The sequence below is a fragment of the Paroedura picta genome, chromosome 5, assembly GCF_049243985.1.
Source record: "Paroedura picta isolate Pp20150507F chromosome 5, Ppicta_v3.0, whole genome shotgun sequence".
Taxonomy (NCBI): Eukaryota; Metazoa; Chordata; class Lepidosauria; order Squamata; family Gekkonidae; genus Paroedura; species Paroedura picta.
In genome coordinates, this window is record NC_135373.1 from 125,810,050 (window position 1) to 125,831,062 (window position 21,013).

General features: G+C 50.6%; 1 protein-coding gene and 1 long non-coding RNA gene across 2 annotated transcripts in view; both read left to right on the plus strand.

Moving 5' to 3' along the window:
• The window catches only part of LOC143838901 (uncharacterized), a 146,048-nt gene extending 140,755 nt beyond the window's left edge, over positions 1-5,293 (plus strand). Inside the window, exons 83-85 of the mRNA XM_077340803.1 lie at positions 3,318-3,395; positions 4,048-4,101; positions 5,237-5,293. Coding sequence (XP_077196918.1) covers positions 3,318-3,395; positions 4,048-4,101; positions 5,237-5,293 — 189 coding nt within the window. The remainder of the gene's footprint in view (positions 1-3,317; positions 3,396-4,047; positions 4,102-5,236) is intronic.
• A 1,667-nt stretch (positions 5,294-6,960) lies between these two features.
• On the plus strand, positions 6,961-15,458 carry LOC143839145 (uncharacterized). Its single transcript, XR_013231640.1, has 3 exons — positions 6,961-7,357; positions 11,613-11,783; positions 14,932-15,458. It is a non-coding gene; the product is annotated as an uncharacterized LOC143839145 (long non-coding RNA).
• The last annotated feature ends 5,555 nt before the right edge of the window (positions 15,459-21,013 follow it).

Here is a 21,013-nt window from a genome sequence, read left to right on the forward strand (position 1 = left end):
GAGTGGTAAGGCAGCCGTCTGAAAGCTTTGCCCATGAGGCTGGGAGTTCGATCCCAGCAGCCGGCTCAAGGTTGACTCAGCCTTCCGTCCTTCCGAGGTGGGTAAAATGAGGACCCAGCTTGCTGGGGGGGAAACGGTAATGACTGGGGAAGGCACTGGCAAACCACCCTGTATTGAGTCTGCCATGAAAACGCTGGAGGGCGTCACCCCAAGGGTCAGACATGACCTGGTGCTTGCACAGGGGATAACTTTACCTTTACCTTCTCAATAAAGGCTGAATGCCTTTTCACTCCATGGAGTTGTAATGGATCCCGTCTACGAGCGGATTTCCCCCTGCACTAGAGTCCTGGTTGCTGACACCGTCCTAAATCTCACTGTCTTTAGTGCTGGGTGCAGAGGCGAGAGCAGGCTGCATAGCTTGGTAGAAATTTCCGAAAGGAGGTGAGGGGAAGAGGAGGAAAGGGGAGAGAGAGGGGGGGGGACATTTCTTTCCTTCCAGGAGACGAGGAATCACAGGTGCCCAATGAAATTGATGGGCAGCGGAATCAGAAAAAAATATTTCTTCACGTGTGTCGTTAACCTGTGGAACTCCCTGCTACAGGGTGCTTGAACAGTTGCCAGGTCTCCCTTGGCCCCCGGGAGGCGCTGGGTAGAGAACCTCTGATAGGCCACACCTGGTCATGTGACACGCTAGCCTTAAAAGAGAAGCCCCTAACTCAGGGGTAGTCAAACTGCGGCCCTCCAGATGTCCACGGACTACAATTCCCACAAGCCCCTGCCAGCGAATGCTGGCAGGGGCTTGTGGGAATTGTAGTCCGTGGACATCTGGAGGGCCGCAGTTTGACTACCCCTGCCCTAACTTCTCTCAACTTCTGTTGGTCCTGGATTTTTCCTCCCTCCTCTGCCTTTTTCGATCCTCTCCCCCTCCCCTCCAAGAAAAGAAAGAGGCTCCCTGCTTGGCTTCTCCCCCCCCCCTTCAAGAAAAGAAAGAAAGAGGGCCCCCCCCCCACCTTCTGAGCCTCCCTAACCACGTGCAGAAGACTTTCCTGTTTCGATGGGGAGGAGGCGGGAGAGGAAGACCCGAGTTCAAAGCGATCTGAATTCAACAATGGAATCATAGAATCATAGAGTTGGAAGGGCCCAGACACTATCCTTTGCCTACTGTCATCTCTAGATGTGCCTAAACCCTTTGACCTGTGGGGAAAAACAGATGCTGTTTCCGTTGGCTGCAGAGGAGAGGACACACAGTAATGGGTTTAAACTTCAAGTACAACGATATAGGCTAGATATCAGGAAAAGAGTTTTCACAGACAGAGTAGTTCAGCAGTGGAATAGGCTGCCTAAGGAGGTGGTGAGCTCCCCCTCACTGGCAGTCTTCAAGCAAAGGTTGGATACACACTTTTCTTGGATGCTTTAGGATGCTTAGGGCTGATCCTGCGTTGAGCAGGGGGTTGGACTAAATAGCCTGCATGGCCCCTTCCAACTCTATGATTCTATGATTCTATACACACGTTTCTTGGATGCTTTAGGATGCTTTGGGCTGATCCTGCGTTGAGCAGGGGGTTGGACTACATGGCCTCTATGGCCCCTTCCAACTCTGTGATTCTATGATTCTATGTAAAATAGGCACTGAGCCTTTCTGCTTTCTCTGCATCTTCTGTTAGAGTTTGTCCATCCGCAGCCAACAGTGGGCCTATTGCCTCCTTTACGTTTGCTCCTCACATAACTGAAAAATCCTTTCTTGTTACAGTGGGCTTCCCTGGCCAATCTTAGCTCACTCTCAGCTTTGGCCTTTCTGATGATTGATCTACAGTGCCTAATAACCTGTAGGTACTCTTCTTCTTCTGAGTACCCAGCTTGCTGCTGGGGGGTAAACGGTCATGACTGGGGAAGGCACTGGCAAACCACCCCGTATTGAGTCTGCCATGAAAACGCTAGAGGGCGTCACCCCAAGGGTCAGACATGACTCGGTGCTTGCACAGGGGATACCTTTACCTTTACCTTACTCTTCTTTAGAGCTCCATTTCCTGAACATTTTCCTTTTCTTTCTTAGTTCCTCTTGAAGTTCTCTGTTCATCCAAATAGGCTTCTTAGAGCTCCTGCAGTGTTTTCGTCTTTCTGGGATAGTCATTGATTGAGCATGCAACAGCTCTTGTTTGAGTAGCGCCCACCCTTCACATGCTCCCTTCCCTTCCAGCATTCTCGTCCATGGTATGACACTCATCATGTCTCTGAGTTTATTAAAGTTTGCCTTACGAAAATCCAACATCCGCGTCTGGCTACAAGCTTCCTTGGATCCCCATCTCAAAAGGAATTCTATGAGGACATGGTCACTTCCCCCTAGGGTCCCCACCTCCTTCACCTCCTCCACCAACTCTTGCCTGTTGGTCAGTATTAAGTCCAGTATGGCTGAACCTCTTGTGGGTTCATCTACCATTTGATAAATGAAATTGTCAGCCAGGCAGGTCAGAAAGTTGCATGACTGAGGACGCTTCGCAGAGTTTGTTTCCCAGCACACATCTGGGAAATTGAAGTCACCAGGCTGGGGCCAAGGCCGAGAAGGTCACGATTGAGGCCAATCTCACCTCTTTTGGACCAACGATCCTAAACAGGGTTTAGTCTGAGGACCTCAATGCCCTTGGGGGGGGGTGGGGGCACAGTGGAAAATGTTGGCTTGAATTGGAATCGATTGCATTGCTTGTTCACAATTATCCCCTGGCAGCTGAAGAAGGTGAAGCCGTTCTGTGTGATCAAGTGTGCGAAATGGATTTGGACGCATTGTGTCATATTTAAGAGCGGTGGCTTCTAATCTGGCGAGCCAGGTTTGATTCCCCAGCTCCTCCTCCGCAGGCAGCCAGCTGTAGGACATTAAGATTGTCACAGCCCTGATAGTGCTGTTCTCACAGAGCAGTTTGGTCAGAGATCTCTCAGCCCCACCTCCCTCACAGGGTGTCTGTTGTGGGGAGAGGAAAGGGAAGGAGATTGTAAGCCGCTTTGAGCCTCCTTCGGGTAGAGAAAAGCGGCATCTAAGAACCAACTCTTCTTCTTCTTCAGTGATATCAGGGCTCTCTCAGGCTCTCCTCCCTCACAGGGTGTCTGTTGTGGGGAGAGGAAAGGGAAGGCGACTGTAAGCCACTTTTGGGCAGTGAAAAGCATGGTATAAAACCAACGCTTCTTCTTCTTCAGCTGCTGACAGAAGTGCTTGGGGCTCCGTGTCCCAGCCCACTGGGGTGCCAAGGAAACTCACAGCCAAAATATCGAGTAAATGAACATATTTGCATGCCTGTTGTATTTGGAATTTGTGTTTTCTTTTCCAGGGTGAAAAGGGTAGAAAAGGCAGGTCACAGCTGTGCCCCAGGGGACCTGCCGGGATCCCTGGTCTCAAAGGAGGAATGGTGAGTCCTCACACGTCACGTGGTGTAGTCCTGAGCAAGAGGCAGAAGCCAGAGAGAGTATCGGGCCCAGCTTCTGTGGGATGAGGTCAAGGGGCCCTTGACTAGCAAGGGCAGGTCTCCTCCTTCTTACACAGAGTCAGACCACTGGTCCCTATAAGCCAATTGGGTAGCCTCAGGCCCACTGCTCTCTTGGAGCACGCCCTCCCTTCCCAGGGGTTTTGAGGATGAAACAGGGATGGGAGGAACATGAACTCAGCAGAAGGTTGCCAGCTCTGGCTTTGCAGCCCTATGGAGGCTTTGGGGAGCGGGGTGGAGCTGGGAGTGAGCGGGATTTGGGCCGGGGGGGGACTTCATTAGAGTCCAATGCTATGGGGTCCCCCCCTTCCCAACCAGCCATTTTCTCCAGGGGAACGGAGCTCTTTAGTCTGGAGAGGAGCTATAATCCCAGGGGATGTCCAAGTCCCACCTGGAGACTGGCATCCCTAAAGCCAAAAGGACCTGAGGGCACATTATGAGGCTCGTGGCCAAAATGCCTGAGATCCTGGAGGCGAAAAAGGAGAGTCCCCACTGGCAATCCTTGGTTGCAATGGAAAAAAGCTGGAGACAAGGTGCTGCAAAGGACTTTTTGTGATCGCTTCCATCTTCCCGACAGGGAGAAGAAGGCCCGGCTGGTCCGAAAGGAGAAAAAGGACGCCCAGGACTATCGGTAAGTGCTTCGGTCCCAGGACAAGATTGCAAAGCGCCCTCCAAGATGAAATGTTTAGGAATAAACAAGGGCGGGGAAGACATGCTAAGAAGGGAAGGGAGCTGGGATGTTAAGACAGGGGCATTTGTTGCAGGGAGAAAAGCCCTCCGGTGGCAGGGGGAAATGAATGCCATGGGGTACCGGGACGGAGAAAATGACATAGCAGGACTAGGAAGTTCCAGACTTTCCTAGTTCTTTGGCAATGCCATGGCTTCGCCACGCTTTCCCCAAACCATCGCAGCGAAGCGAAAGATTTCAGGAAAGACAACTTGGTGTAGTGGTTAGGAGTACCGTCCTCAAATCTGGAGAACTGGTTTTGATTCCTCTCTCCACCTGCAGCCAGCTCGGTGACCTTGGGCCAGTCACAGTCCTGTTAGACAAGACCTCACAGAGCAGTTCTCTTAAGAGCTCTCTCAGCCTCCCCTCCCTCACAGGGTATCTGTTGTGGGGAGAGGAAAGGGAAGGCGATTGTCAGCCACATGGAGACACCTTCAGAAAAGTTGGGTAGAAGAACCAACTCTTCTTCTTCCTCCAAATGGTAACCAGGGTCGATCTTGCTTAGCTTCTGAGATCTGACACAGTCTGGCTAGCCTGGGCCAGCCTGGTCAAGGCAAGAGATGGTTTCCCATTGCCTTCCTTGGTGTATCCAAGGCCGGGAGGGAGAGCATCCATCAGCTTGGCACACGGAAGGTCCCATGTTCAATCCCTGGCCTCTCCAGTTAAAAGGACTGGGAAGGAGGGGCTGTGATAGACCCCTGCCCAAGTCCTTGGAGAGCCACTGCCAGCGAGAGGAGACAGCATTGGCCAAGACAGACCAAGGGCCTGGCTCCAGCCAATGCACCAAACACGTTTTCATGGCCGCCTTGGGAAGCAATAAACTGGTACAAAGAGAAACTAATCAATATGGCTGGATGCCAATTTCTGAAGGCCGTGCTGGCACCCGCAGGCTGGGCATCTTGATGCGCGCCTTGACCCCGTTGGGTCACGGGCCAATAGGGTCCGACAAGGCACCATCTGCTGCATGCGTCTTTGAGGGCCAAGTCGGAAGTCCCGCTTGCAGGATTCTAACCTCCGCTTTTCTTCTTCCCAAACGAAGGTGGAGGAGGTGAAAGACATTGTCAGGAACGAGATGAGCGACTTGCACGGTGAGTGAGCTGGCACAGGCCCTCCTCAATGAGACAGGCTCCCCCCCACCACCCCCCGCCCTTGAGACTCCTGCTGGCATTGGAAATTGGAGCAATTTGAATACCGGCACAGACCGGCCCAGCGAAACAAATTCTGCCCATTAGTTGCAAACAGGGCTGTTTGGCCAAGCCGGCTGGCTAGATGAGTCCTGGCTGTCGCTAGACACGGAGCCCCTGACCTTGTTTGCTTTGGGCTGCCCCGTTTCTCCTTTGGCACCTCAGAGCACGCGTTTTGCCCGTGGGGATACGCAATGGCAAACCCCTTCATTTATTTTTCCTCTGTTTGTGGGCCTTTGACACTGCAGGGTCATCTGAGCCCCAAGCGGTGTTTGCAGACTCTCTCCAAAGGTTGCCTAGGAGCAATCTTGTAAAGGGACGTAGGACCTCAGGGGGTTCCCTTGCTGCCCCTGTCCCCAGGAGTTCAGGACGCAATACCACGAGGGAAGGAGAGCCTGGGGAGGGGAAGGTCTGCTGGCGTCTTGCCTGCCCAGCTAAGGGATCTCAGTCTATCAAGCGTCATTTCTGAAGTCCAGGGGTCCCCCAACATTTTGTGATCCTGTGGGCACCTTTGGAATTCAGCCACAGGAAGCTCCCCCCACCCCCCTACCGGCAGTCCCAATAGACCTACAGCGCAATGAATGTTATGCCTGCGTTTTCTGTGGCTCAGCGGCCTGCAGGAAAAAGCACGCAGAACTTTGGGGATGTGGTTATTCAGCCTTGTTCTCATCACGGGATGAGCCCAGGGCCTCGGTAACCCACTTTTCTCTTTCTTCTTTCCCAGCTTGTGCCGGTGAGTCTGAGGCAGGCCGCCTGTCGATCCTGGTCACGTTGCTCGTGATTTCAAGGGATAAGTATGGAACTTGGATTCCTGAGACGGCTACGTGGGGGTGTCACTTGTCACGGGGCCTGATGGGCACCGTTTGGGTCAGGGGTAGTCAAACTGCGGCCCTCCAGATGTCCATGGACTACAATTCCCAGGAGCCCCTGCCAGCGAATGCTGGCAGGGGCTCCTGGGAATTGTAGTCCATGGACATCTGGAGGGCCACAGTTTGACTACCCCTGGTTTGGGTGGTGCAGGTAGAACACGTGACATGGCCGCAGGAGATGGTGGTGGCCACAAGCACAGGCAGCTTCGAGAGGGGATTGGATGAACATCTGGAGCAGAGGTCTATCAATGGCTCTGAGCCACAAGGCATCGAAGGAACACTCTGTCTATGGGAGAGATGCTCTGTCTTCTTGGGGCTTGGGGGGGAACAGTGGATGGAGGTCTTCTGGAGATCTGGCCCTGCTGGTGGACCTCCTGAGGGCCCCTGGGTTTGGGCCACTATGTGACACGGAGGGTTGGACTAGATGGGCCATTGGCCTGGCCTAACAGGGCTTCTCTTACATTCTTATGTGACACAGAGTATGGGACTGGAGGGGCCATTAGACTGATCCAACATGGCTTCTCTTATGTTCTTGTGGCCCTGCTGGGCCCCTGGGTTTGGGCCACTGTGTGACACAGAGTGTTGGACTGGAGGGGCCACTGGCCTGATCCAACATGGCTTCTCTTATGTTCTTATGTGACACAGAGTGCTGGACTGGATGGGCCATTGGCCTCATCCAACATGGCTTCTCTTATGTTTTTATAGATGGAACAGAATAACCGGGGCAGGGATGCCCTGTCTTCTTGGCGCTTGGGGAGCCAGAGTGGGAAGGTTTCTGGAGTTCTGGCCCTTCTGGTGGACCTCCTGATGAGCCCTGGGTTTTCATGGACCTCTGGAGAGCCACAGTTTGGCCACCCCTGCGTGACCACCCATGCAGTGTCCAAATAAGATGCCGGACACCAAACCCCTTTTTTTTCAATGCAGGCAAAAACTTTCCTTTGGCAAACCGAACAGCAGACTCAGATATCGACTACCTCGCAGATGCCGGGAAAAGAGGGGAAAGAGCTCTAACGCCCAAACATCGGCGGACAAAAAAGTTATCCCAGAACACGGAGAATGGGACCAAATCAGAGATTCTGCTCAGCGACTCAGCTCCACCTATCCCAAGTAATGCTTCTTCGCATCCTATTTATTTCCTCACCCAATGTCATTTTTCTTATCGATGGGTCAGGCCCTTGATAAGAATGACTGGTTTTATTTGATACGCATTCCCTCTCCCCCTTGTATTACTGATTTATTGCATGGTGTGCATGCAGGGCTGGTGTATCTACATATCACCTTTAGCGTGTGCCATGGGCCCTGCACTTCCAGGGGTCCCTTGAGAAGTCTCCCCCCACAGATCAGGGACGTAGCCTCTTTCATCCTCTCTCTCTCCCCTCTTTTAGGACACTGGGAGTGACTCCCTTTTCCTCCATGGAGGGTCCCTCCTCGCCTGGTCTGGCTGCTCCCCCTGCAATTACCAATAAATCTGAGGCTAATCTTCCCTCTGCTTTCACAGGGCACAGAAGCAGAAATGTTCAATCAATTCTCCTTGACCTTAGTAGGCCAGATATTAAATATGAGTACTTAGCATTTACGTCACCCTTGAAATACATGATCTAATCCTGACCAGAACTCCAGCATGGAGGTCAGAATTGCACTGCCAATGAGGGCCAAGCAGTGCAAATTGCACTGCCAATTAGGGCCAAGCAATATAAATTGCACTCTGTCAATGAGGGCCAATCAGTTTAAATTGCACTGCCAATTAGGGCCAATCAGTTCAAATTGCATGCAGACAACACACTCCCTACCTGGTTGGCCCTTCCTGGGGGTGTGCTTCCAATAGGGAGAGAGCATTCTTCTAATGAGGGCCAATCATGGGGCTTATCTGTCCTCTTTCTCTTTCTGCTGCTTGCTGGGTGGAAGAGGTGCCAGCCTCTCTGAAAGGCCCTGCTGCTGGTAAGTTGTTCCATCCTCAGCTTCTTCCCACCCTCCATCTCCCCCAGATAAGGGAGGGAAGCCAGCTGCTTCCTTTGTCTCCCGTGTTGCTCTCAGATTTCAGCTCTCTTCTGGAAAGAAGCACAGATGAGCTGACACAGGAGGGCAGAGAGAATCAGTATTTCAAAAACAGAATGCAATGAATGTTTTAACTCAATCCAACAAAAACAGAGTCCAATAGCACCTTTAAGGCCAACAAAGGTTTATTGGACTCTATTTTTGTTGTGCTACTTCAGACCAACACAGCTACCTGCTTGAATCTATCTTAACTCTGTCCATGGACTCAAGGGTTCATTCAGGTGGTCCAAAAGCATCAGCAGAAGTAGCAGGTCCACAACCCAGGCCTCCCAGCCTCAAGTTAATACAGCAGCCTCTCAATCCTCACTCTGTGGTCACATTCTTTGACAGTCATCAACTGTCTTGCTAACATGGGGTGGTGCCTTTTAGACTGGAGCTCTCTTCCAGCATAGCTGGCATTGCTTAATTGGCTCAGGTGGGTTGACAAGGCAGGGAGCTGCAGCTGGAGGCTGGGCAGAGGAATGAGGATCTCCTGCAACAACTTTGGAATCTAAGCCCTGGTTTCTCTGCAGCTGCATTCCCTCCTGCTGGTTAGAGCTCTCTGCCTGTTGAACATCTGGCTGGGCTAAGTTCTCATCCAGTTGAGGCTTAGGTAAAACTGGGAGATCCTAGAAAGTCTTTTCTTCCAAGGACTCCTCCCTAACACAACTCCTCCCCATGGCCCTGCAGATGGCCATCAGAGTGAAGTCAAGAATCAAACCCTGTTCTTGATACTAGAGTCTGCTACTCTTTAACTACTTCACCACACTGTTCTTGGACCTCCAGAGTAACTGGTTGGCCACTGGGTGAGACAGGAGACTGGACTAGATGGAACCTCCCTGATCTGATCCAGCAGGGCTCTTCTGAGGGTCTTACGAAGGCCCCAGCCTCTCTGGCCTGTTGTTGGCCCTCCAGAGGAACTGATTGGCCAGTGTGTTGGATGGGATGCTGGACTGGATGGACCATTGGTCTGACCCATCAGGGCTCTTCTGATGTTCTTAGGAAGGCCTCAGCCTCCATGCCCTGTGGTTGGTCCTTCAGAGGAACTGGTTGGCCGCTGTGCACGGCAGGATGCTGGGCTAGATGGACCCCTGGTCTGACCCAGCAGATCTCCTCTTATGTTCACATGAAGTCTGAACTGGCCAAACCTGATCCGGTTTATCCTCTCATGGGCTGCTTGTCAGGTCTGCTCACTCTTCCAAGAACTGGGTTGTAGAATAAACTCTGATCCTTTTCATCCCTTGAAGGGGGGTCGTGTAGAATTGGACCGAGAGTCGGAATGGGGCGCTCCAGACAAATGCTTTCACTTACGCTAACACAAACAGTGTGAACCCTGGTTTCGCATTCACACATGACTGACTCACAGCTGCCACCAAATCCGTCTGGCGGTCCCATGACCGTCAGAGGGGTGGGCGTTGGGGGGCGGGTGCATCAATATATTTCACTCGGCGAAGAGCGTGAAAAGCTGATCTGAACGCTAACTGGATTCTGTCACCACGAGGGCCGCTTCCGATCCTGCCTCACTCCCCCGCCAGGGCTTCTTCGCTTTGCCTCTGACTCACGGCCGACCTTTTTGTCGGAGTTGTTCAAAGCCATTAAGTCTTCTTTTTATTGCCGCCGAGGCTTCCGCGACCCAGCGAGCGTTTCCGTGACATTTCTATCAGAAGCTTCTCCCGCGATGGGGGAAGTCATGCCCGCCTGTACTGATCAATATTTAAATCGCAGCCCATTTATTTGCATGCCCTCATTAGCTGCGTTTTTCCATCCGCTCCCCCGGCCGCGCCTCGGAGGGATAAGCTGGTAATGGAGCCGTCCCGGCACCGACAGCCGCGAGCCCATAACCCATTACGGGGTGGGGAGCACTGCATTAAGTGGCATTTAATAGAGTCACCCCCCGCAGGAGAGAGTTACTTTGATAACTGGACTCGTGGAAGAGCCGCCGAAGCAGACGGACCATTATGGACCAGCTTGGCGAAAATCCCTGTGCAAAGGGAGTCAGGCTTTCGGCTGCTGTCTAAACAAACAAACAGGGAAGTCCAAAGATCTGTCTGCTCAAACACACAGGGGATCCCCACTCGACTTCACTCTGCAACTGGCCTGCATGTCAAATCCAGTTCCAGAGGCAGAAGGAGCAGGGGCTCAGGTGGTGCTCTTAGGGTTGCCAACCTCCAGGCGCAGTCTGGCGATCTCTCGGGGGATTTCCGCACCTGTTAATAAATAGTGAAATGCTTACCTTTCGTTGTCGTTCTATCCCGGCCCCTCCAGGTGATGTCGCCAGCATGCTGCGTCTGGGCAGTAAACAGCCAGCTACGTTCTCCATTTTAAGGGCTAGTTGGTGAATCCCAAAAAGTGGATTCTCCAACCTATGTAGCGCTACCTAATGGAGAGGAAGCCTCTTGTGGCACAGAGTGGTAAGGCAGCCAACAAGCAGCCTGAAGCTCTGCCCATGAGGCTGGGAGTTCAATCCCAGCAGCCGGCTCAAGGTTGACTCAGCCTTCCATTCTTCCGAGTTTGGTAAAATGAGTACCCAGCTTGCTGGGGGGTAAACGGTAATGACTGGGGAAGGCACTGGCAAACCACCCCGTATTGAGTCTGCCATGAAAACGCTGGAGGACGTCACCCCAAGGGTCAGACATGACTCGGTGCTTGCACAGGGGATACCTTTACCTTTTAATGCTATTTTTACAGGTGTGCAGAAATGCCCTCAGGATTTGTTTATGAATTTATATACCGCCCCTCTGGGACTTGCTGCCTCAGGGCGGTGAACAATAATCATAATAAAACAACATGTTCAGTTAACACTAAAATCCAAGCAATACACTTTAAAATCACCATTAAGAACTGGTTATGTTATGGAGTAATTGTTATGGAGATTTGTGGTAAATTGACCATCTGAGATGTTAAATAAGAGGAGGGGGGATCTGATGAGGTTGGGCTGTAGTCTATGTCGCTCCAGACAGTTAACAACTCAACATTAAAATAACAAGGTCTTCTTACCAAGGGAAGACCTCTGCCTCTTTGCTCTGTTGTTGGCCCTTCAGAGGAACTGGCTGGCAGCTTTGTGAGACAGGAGGCTGGGCTAGAGGGAGTCTGAAGCAGCAGGGCTCTTCTGATGTTCCTTCAAGTTGCCCGTTCCAATCCGGTCTACAGCGAGATGCAGAACAAACCAAGGCCAGTGAGCAAAGCAAGAGGGCCCCTGAAGAGGCAAAGCAGATGCTCTTGGGTGAGGCAGGCCTTGAAATGCCAACTTGGCCTGAGGCAACGTGGCCCCATCCCTGCAGACTGGTTACGAATGACTGGGCGTGGGGCGTCTTGTGCTTCCTTGCAGATCCTTGTGTCCTGCCCATGGACGAAGGCTCCTGCCTCCACTACACCGTGCTCTGGTACTACCACCGGAAAGCCAACAGCTGCCGGCCATTCGTATTCGGGGGCTGCGGCGGGAACGCAAACCAGTTTCCTTCCAAGCGGAAGTGTGAGTTGTGGTGTAAGAGGACCCCAGGTGAGAGGGCCGATCTGTACAACTGGGGGAGAAAATGGAAAGATACAAAAAAAAGCATAGAGATGGAAGGAGTAATTCTCCCTTTGCTTGCTGCCCTTTATGAGCCGTATGGAAGGGCGGTATAAAAATCTAATAAATAAATACATATCTAGGTTTTCCAGCATTCCTGCTGTGGCCAGCGGCCTCTTTTCAGGCACTGTCGCTCAGAGAATTTTTCTTTAAATGCCAGCGTCGCATGTACTGTGACATCATTTCCAGAGGAAGCCCAAAAGTGGTGCTGGGTAACTCTAGGAGTCGCTTGAAACTCTATTATTTGACCACAGACTTTGTGGGCGATTCCTAGAGCTACCCGGTGTCACTTTCAGGTTTTCATGGAAACAATGCCATGGTTCATACTACGTCCTGTTTCCCCTCCCCCTGAAAATGCCCACCCAAGCTCCTGTTTGCTTCACAGCCTAGCAGTTCTGTCTGTTTTAGGGTTGCCAGCTCTGGGTTTAGAAATACTGGAGACTTTCGGAGAGTAGCTAGGAGTGGGTGGAATTCAGGTCAGGGAGAGACCTCAGAGCAGTATAATGCTACGGAGTTCACCTTCCAAAGGAGCCACCATCTCCAGCAGAAATGATCTCTTTTAGTCTGGAAATGAACTAGAATTCCAGGGAAACCCCAAATCTTACCCGGGGACTGGCATCCCTAGTCTATGTCCTGCCACCAGCAGACTCAACTAACAAAGTCTGGAATAAAATCAAGACGGGACGCCGTGTTAATCTGTCTGTAGCCATACCAAAGAGCAAGACTGCAGGAGCACCTTCAAGACTAACCACATTTGTGGCCATGCTTACTTCTTCAGATGTGACCTCGGGCCAGTCCCAGTTCTCTCAGAGCTCTCTCAGCCCCACCTCCCACACAGGGTGTCTGCTGTGGAGAGAGGAAGGGAAAGGGGTTTGTAAGCCACTTTGGGGCTCCTTTGGGTAGTGAAAAGCAGGATATAAAAGACCAGCTCTTCATCATGGAAGTCCGTTGGCTCGGAGGCAGTGACTCCCCACCTGTCCTTCAGCTAGCTCCTTCCTCCTTTAGTGATGCTATATATAGCTGCTCATGGAGTCATTGGATGCTGTGGACAGAGCACTCTTGTCCGCCTGCCCCTCTTGAGCCCCTTGGCCATTGCCTTGACGGGCTCCTGTGGAGTTACTCTTCTGCTCCTTGCGATGCCATTCCTGTGGCTTCCCCATTGGATGCAGCCTCCGTTTGACACGTTCTCTGCAGGTGACCTCTTTCCCATGCACGCCAGAGGTCAACGGCATGCGGGCAGAGAGAAGAGAGACGTTCTTAAAATGCTATGACACTTGAATTCAAAATATCACAGTGGGGCTCCCACTCCCTCCCGAGAAGGTAAATTCTTGGAGTCGAGTTTCTGTTCAGTCAAAACTGAGCAGCAGTGGGGGGGGGGGACATCCAGGCTTCCCCCTGAGAGAATTTCTGTCCCGCTACAAATGATGCACTAACTCAAGAATGCATTTGTCTAGGACCATTTCCGCACTGGAGGCTTTGCGCTGGGTTGTAGGCTGGAGTTTGAGCCAAGGCAGACTGCTCTGCCTTTTCCTGCTCCCGCACAGGGGAGTATTTGGCCTGGTGCACCTCGTCCACCCCAGATTTGTGCTCCTGCAGGGGAGCTGGGGCAGCGAAGTTCCCAGTGCGGAAATGGATCAGAGGTCCCCAACATATCTGGAAGGACCTTTTGACTCTCAAAAGCTCATATCCCCCAAAAAAACTGTTGGCTCCTGAACTTGAATTTAGTTCATATGGCAGACTGATATGGCTACCCAATTCGAAGTGTTTAAGATTCGTCCCAAATCAATTTGGCCCAAGTCAGAAGCACTCAAAACAACCATCCCCAGCTCAAATTTGGCCAAATCAGTTCAGCTGCATCCACATAATTACCTCCGATGCCATTAAAATAAGGAGATTTGTTTCCTTTACAACTATTCTGTGGGGTGGGTGGGGTTTGGGGTAGAGGCACCAAATCTGCAGTGTAGCTGCAGGGAGCCTCTCCTCAAAAGACCCCCCAGATTTTATAAAGAATGGACCAGGGGTCCAATTCTGTGGGCAAGCATTTCAAATCTGCCCCTGAGGATGCCATCCAACAACCTCCATCATTTCCAATGGTGAGGTGAAAACACTTTCTCTCTTCTTGCCTTTCTACCCCCATCCCCCATTGAAAACAGTGGATGGTGGCCCCTTCTTTGGGTAGAATTGGGGCTCCTGGCCCAACCTTTGGGAAGCTTGGGGGTGCTTTTGAGGAGTGGTTCCAGCAGCTACACTGGAAATCTGGTGCCTCTACCTCAAACCCACACCCACAGAGCACAGACGGAACAGGACAATTTTGGTCCCTCTAAACTGCCCAATCTTCGCACGGCTAAATCATGCCCCAATCGTGGTTCACAAATTCAGTCCAGGCTGATTTGGCAAGTTTTACTTAAGAGGAAGAGTGATTTGGACCGGACTTGTCCATAAAGTGTCAGAATCAACGTGGATTTGGGTACTTTTCGGATTATCCAGAATGAATCTCTCATGGCTGCTACCCTCTAGAACAGGGGTAGTCAAACTGTGGTCCTCCAGATGTCCATGGACTACAATTCCCAGAAGCCCCTGCCAGCAAATGCTGGCAGGGGCTTCTGGGAATTGCAGTCCATGGACATCTGGAGGTCTGCAGTTTGACTACCCCTGCTCTAGAACAAATTCTGAGTCCAGTGACTCCAAGCCAACAGAGCTTATCCCCAAAATTTGTTGGCCTCAAAGGTGCCACTGGACTCATAACTTGGTTCTGTTGCTTCAGACCAGCCTGGCTGCGCGCCCAGTGGCTCCCCTCCAAAAACTTGCTGGCTTGCCACAATCTGTCTTTTCGAGGGGTCTGATTGGCTGGTTTAGGAAAGAATTATCATACGGCCGTATTTGCATGCTGTGACACAGTTTACTAATGTAACAGGATTAACATTTGCTTATATATTCCCACTGTCATGATGGTCAGTTCATAGTCTGCGGAAGAGTGCTTGCACTTGAAAGCTCACGCCCGGAATCGATCTTTGTTGGTCTTCAAGGTGCTACCGGACTCTGATTTTATTTTCCATTCCTTGTTTCTCAAAATCTGCAGGCGGCTGATCCTGTTGCAGATGCAAAGTTTCGGTGGGATGCAGGGAGGACCCCGCCATCTCTAAGACGGAGTACAAGGAGGATTTGGGTCACAGCAAACTAAAGACACATGACCTGTGCAAATTCAACTCGTTGGTCAAATGGACGATCTGATTGGCTTGGTTTCATGTAGCATCTGCCCCATTCCGACACTTTCCCCCTCCGGGTTAGAGACTCCTCAGTGAAAGCCAGAAGGTCAGGCTGCCCAAGCAAGGTCTCAGCGATTCCGTTCAATGATGCTATTTCTAATGCATATCAGCGAGCAAATATTGTTATAGGGCAGGCAAGTAGGTTTTGCTCTGTGATAGTAATTGTGTATCATGACTTTCAGTGAATGCCCTGAAAACTTGCTGATACGGGGAAATGATGTGGCCGCATTTTTTTTTTTGCAATCCTTGACGTTTTAAAAAATTTGGGATTATACTCTTCACAAAGGGACAAAATGGCCAAGATAAAATTGAAAGGGTACAGAGGAGAGTGACGAAGATGATCTGGGGCCAAGGGACTATATATGAAGATAGGTTGAGGGACTTGGGAATGTTCAGCCTGGAGAAAAGGAGGTTGAGAGGAGACATGGTAGCCCTCTTTAAGTATTTGAAAGGTTGTCACTTGGAGGAGGGCAGGATGCTGTTTCTGTTGGCTGCAGAGGAGAGGACACGCAGTAATGGGTTTAAACTTCAAGTACAACGATATAGGCTAGATATCAGGAAAACGTTTTTCACAGTCAGAGTAGTTCAGCAGTGGAATAGGCTGCCTAAGGAAGTGGTGAGCTCCCCCTCACTGGCAGTCTTCAAGCAAAGGTTGGATACACACCTTTCTTGGATGCTTTAGGATGCTTAGGGCTGATCCTGCGTTGATCAGGGGGTTGGACTAGATGGCCTGTATGGCCCCTTCCAACTCTATGATTCTATGATTCTAAGATCCTGCGAAATCCAGCTCAATTGGGCAATGTTTAAAAGGTAGCGGTCTTCTGTTTTATGTTGCAAAATTTATACCCCGTCCTTCTGCCCCCACAAGGGCTACAAAGGTGGCTAGCAAATTTAAAAAGCATGATGAAATCACATTTTTAAAACCATTAAGGTCCAACACATGTGCCTTCACACAGATTAAACAATGCCAATTAAATCCATTTCAGCGCTTGCTGGCAAGAGGATTTTGCCAGTGGAATCCATTTCCGCAAACACTGCATGATGAACTTGCGACGTGCTTTTTCAGGAGGATTTTCCTGTGCGGAACGGGAAAATCTTCTAAAGTGCTCCGATGGCACATTATCAGGCATGTGTGGAAGCTACAAGACGCATTGAAAGTGCATTATTTAGTCTGCCAGAAAGCACCCAGACACACCCTGGGGCAATGGGACGAGCTGGTGTGGAAGAAGGACATGTCGACCGCATGCAGCCTACATGATGTTGCAAACTGAAACTGCATGCTATTATTAGACTTTTAAAGGAAAAAGACTTTCATGCTGCCCATGTGGATAGCTGAACCCTGCAGAATGGAACAATTAGACCCCCATCTGGCCTCACTCCCCCAAAACTGTCCTTTGAAAACTACCAACATTTGGTGTTGTGGTTAAGAGCAGTGGCTTCTAATCTGCAAGCAGGGTTTGGTTCCCCTTTCCTCCACATGCTCATCATGCACTCAAAAGCTCCCGCCTTGAATAAATCTTTTTTTGGTCTTAAAGGTGCTATTGGACTCTGTTTCTGTTATCATAACTACAGTACGTCAAGTATGCAGGAATATCCTGAGAGAAGCAGACATCCAGGTTTGCTTTCTAAAAGGACGGTCCAGTTTGCCTGAATCATAGAATCCTAGAGTTGGAAGGGGCCATACAGGCCATCTAGTCCAACCCCCTGCTCAACGCAGGATCAACCCTAAGCTTCCTAAAGCATCCAAGAAACGTGTGCATCCAACCTTTGCTTGAAGACTGCCAGTGAGGGGGAGCTCACCACCTCCTTAGGCAGCCTATTCCACTGCTGAACTACTCTGACTGTGAACATTTTTTTTCCTGATATCTAGCCTATATCGTTGTACTTGAAGTTTAAACCCATTACTGCGTGTCCTCTCCTCTGCAGCCAATGGGAACAGCATCCTGCCCTCCTCCAAGTGACAACCTTTCAAATAAAGAAAGAGGGCTATCATGTCCCCTCTCAACCTCCTTTTCTCCAGGCAGAACATTCCCCAGGCCCTCAACCTATCTTCATAGGGCTTGGTCCCTTGGCCCCAGATCATCCTCGTCGCTCTCCTCTGTACCTTTTCAATTTTATCTACGTCCTTCTTGAAGCCTAGCCTCGTGACTCCACCCCACCACAAATCCAAAATTCAAAAGAGCCAACCATTATTGATCAAAAATGGACGAAGCAAGGGTGAAAGTAACTTAATGTGTCTTACTAGCAAAGTCTTTCTCAGGGGACTCAAAGCAGAAGATGAAAATCGGGAGGTATCCCTTTTTGCCCTAATCTCTGGTATTCAATATTCTGTCTGATTACGACATTTAGCCCCGAACGTAGAAAGCTAGTGTGTTAGGGAGAAAGTTAAGCTGGCCTCTTCATGCTGACATTCTAGATTTTTACATGCAAGCATCCTCCCGCTGGAAAACTTAATTATCCAATGATCAGGCCCTGCTATTTAGATTTCCATTGACGCCATTCTTACAGCCCCAGGTGTTAGGCACTGTCTAATGCTCAGACATCCAGAAGCACAAGAGACCCTTCTGTTTAGTTATCAACTTATCCAATCTGTTCGTGGCGCATGAATCTGAAGCAATGAACCATACGGAGACCTCGGTAACCCGGTGGGCAAGAAATATCTCTTAATATGAAAGGTTTATCGTATTGATTTACTATCCCGCCGGACAGGGCAGAGCCGAAATCTTACGGACACGTTTCTCCTGGACCCTCCATTACCATGTTGCTTGGGAAATGTCAGGCTGCTATAATCGAGTTTCTCTGGCTTATTTGATTGCCAAAAAGAAGATGACGCGAAGGACCGCGGATGCGAGAGGAGGGCATGTTGTTTGTGCCGACTTCCATAGCTATAACGCTATCTCTGGAAAATGGGAGGCAAAACACGTCTGCCTGGGGTGACCTGCCTTTTTGGGTGACCTGCCTGCTGCTGAAAGTGCGGGGAGTTGATTCACTGCTCTTTTGCTTGCGTGGTCTGTGTTGGCACTTAAGGAGGTCTCCTCCAAGTTGTTATTAGGCGTTTTGAGACTCCCCCCACCCACCCCCGAACAGATGTGGGAAGCCACATTCATTGGAGCAGGGGTGGTCAAACTGCGGCCCTCCAGATGTCCATGGACTACAATTCCCAGGAGCCCCTGCCAGCGAATGCTGGCAGGGGCTCCTGGGAATTGTAGTCCATGGACATCTGGAGGGCCGCAGTTTGACTACCCCTGATTTACACCTTCATCTCCCTGGAGCTTCTGCAGAGCTTTAAAGTGAGGGTCCTACAAACCAGTACTGCCTAGTCAGTGTTATTTGAAACGGGGCAGAGTTACCACCAAGGAGGGTAGTTTCAGAGGGCAGCCATGCTGGTCTGCAATAGCACTCCTAGGTTCAGGTCCAGGAGGACCTGAAAGGACAACAAGGCCATGGCTCACTGATAGAGCATCTGCTAGGCATGCAGAAGGTCCCCGGTTCAATCCCCGGCATCTCCAATTGAAAAGGTTCAGGTAGGAGGTGATGGGAAAGACCTCGGCCTGAGACCTTGGAAAGCCACTATCAATCTGAGTGGACAATACTGACTTTGATGGACCAAGGGTCTCATTTAGTATATGGTAGCTTCATGTATACTAATTTATGGTTCTCTCTCTGGGAAGGGCTGTGGCTCAGTGGCAGAGCTTCTGCTTGGCATGCAGAAGGTCCCAGGTTCAATCCCCGGCATCTCCAGTTAAAAGGACCAGGCAGGAGGGGATGGGAAAGACCTTGACCTGAGACCCTGGCTCAGTGGCAGAGCCTCTGCTTGGCAGGCAGAAGGTCCCAGTTCAATCCCCGGCATCTCCAGTTAAAAGGACCAGGCAGGAGGGAATGGGGAAGACCTTGGCCCGAGACCCTCAAACGCCTCTGCCAGTCTGAGTGGACAATACAGTTCTGACTCAGAGGAAGGGAGCTTTGTCAGGTAGGGACTTCCACTTCTACTTGTATCTGACAACGGAAACTTTGATGCCCAGAAGCTAATGCTCCCCAAAATCTTGTTGGCCTCTGTGGCAGCCTACCAAGATCAAACTGCTGGGCAGGACAAGACAGCAGTAAGATTCACCTGGGCAGACTGGGACAGAGCAGAGCAGAAAGGTATGGGAGCCTTAGACCCTCTGGCCCAGGGAAACCCAGAAGGTAGGCTGGCAGTGAGCAAACCTGGGTGAAGAACAAGGGCAGACAGAGCACATAACCGAGGATAAGAGCTGGAGCTTTAGAAAGTGAGGAAGGGGGAACAGGAGGAGGCTGGCAGGAAGAGGAGGCAGCAGCAATGGCACAGGGCAAGTTGTAGCATTGTGGCTCTTCTCCTGTGAAACATGATGTGAACGACTCTGATAAAGAAAGCTTTCTGCATAAGGAAACAGTGAAGGGGATCATGATCTCCAGGAACAAAAACTGAGCTCTTCCACCAGGCCTAGGGTTGAGGCCCGCAGAATAGCATCAACAGACCGGCCTCCCTATTACGGATGCCATGCTCCAGGCGGGACCTGGGGATCCCCAGGAATTACAGCTCCGGGTAAAGTGAGGGGTACAAAAAACCACTTCTTCTTCAGCTCCTGGTCTCATTCACCACGTGCAGCTTGGTGTAGCGGTTAAAAGCAGTAGCCTCTAATCTGGCAAACCGGATTGGATTCCCTGCTCCTCCAGATGCAGACAGCTGGGCGAGCTTGGGCTAGTCACAGTCCTGATAGTGCTGTTCTCACACAGCAGTAACATCAGGGCTCTCTCAGCCCCACCTACAAAATGTCTGTTGTGAGGAGAGGAAAGGGAAAGCGATTGTAAGCCACTTTGAGACCCTTTCTGGTAGAGAAATGCGGGGTATAAAAAAAACAACTATAAATAAATGAAATCAATTATTTGAACTGGTACCAAAGAGGTTACCTTCTTTTTTATTATTGTTAGGTTTTTTTTTTCATAGTTGCTCACCCAAAAGAACATGTGGTGACATACAACATTAAAACCATATGAATAATTTCAAAACTGTTGGAATATACAAGATCTTCAGTGTGCATGATTGTGCAGAATATAATGAGTGTCCTGTGGGGGGCATCAGAGGACAGGTTTATGTAGCATAATTAGATCAGGAACTTCCTGATATTTTTCACATGATCTGTTCCAGCATCCTGACTGGCTCGGTGGGAGACTTCCTGCTTCCTTGAGCACGCTTCCTCCCAGCTCCCCTCCTACAACAGGGCAGAATGACTGCTGACAACAGTTAGTCAGCTAGTTAGGTCTCTCTCTCTCTCCTCTCTCTCTCCCCCTCCTTCCCTCCCCTCTTTCCATCCAAAGTTGCTTCTCTTCACAATAAAACTATTTTATTCTTTTAAGCAGCCTGTTTCTGTGCAACTTGCATATTTAAACTCTGCCGACAAAAACAACATGAAAGCAGAGAGCAGACATAAAATGCTGACGTTAACTTGCTTCCGGCCCTGACCTGAGCTTTCCCGAGACTCCACCCCTCCCCAAAAGGATATCTGTCCATCCGTCCACGCCTTATCCGCTGATCCCGGCGATGGCCCCATTATCGAATTACCCCATCCAGCTGTCGGCGCCTTGGCATCTCAGGATGCGTTCCCTCTCCTCCGTGGCTAAGAATTGCCCCCTGCCATCAGAGACCGGCGTGAGGTCCGAGTTTCCCCCTTTCTCAAACGAGACCCGATGCGTTTGTGAGGCAAGATGCAACCTGTCACCGCCCCGAAATGAAATTTGGCCCAAATGCAAATGATGGGAAACGGTTACAATGACGACGCTACCTTTGATAATCAGATTGCAAGAGAGGAGTCAGAAAACATCACCTTGTGCACAGTCCTCCAAACTCTCGGCGTTCTCATTAGGATGCCAGAGGGC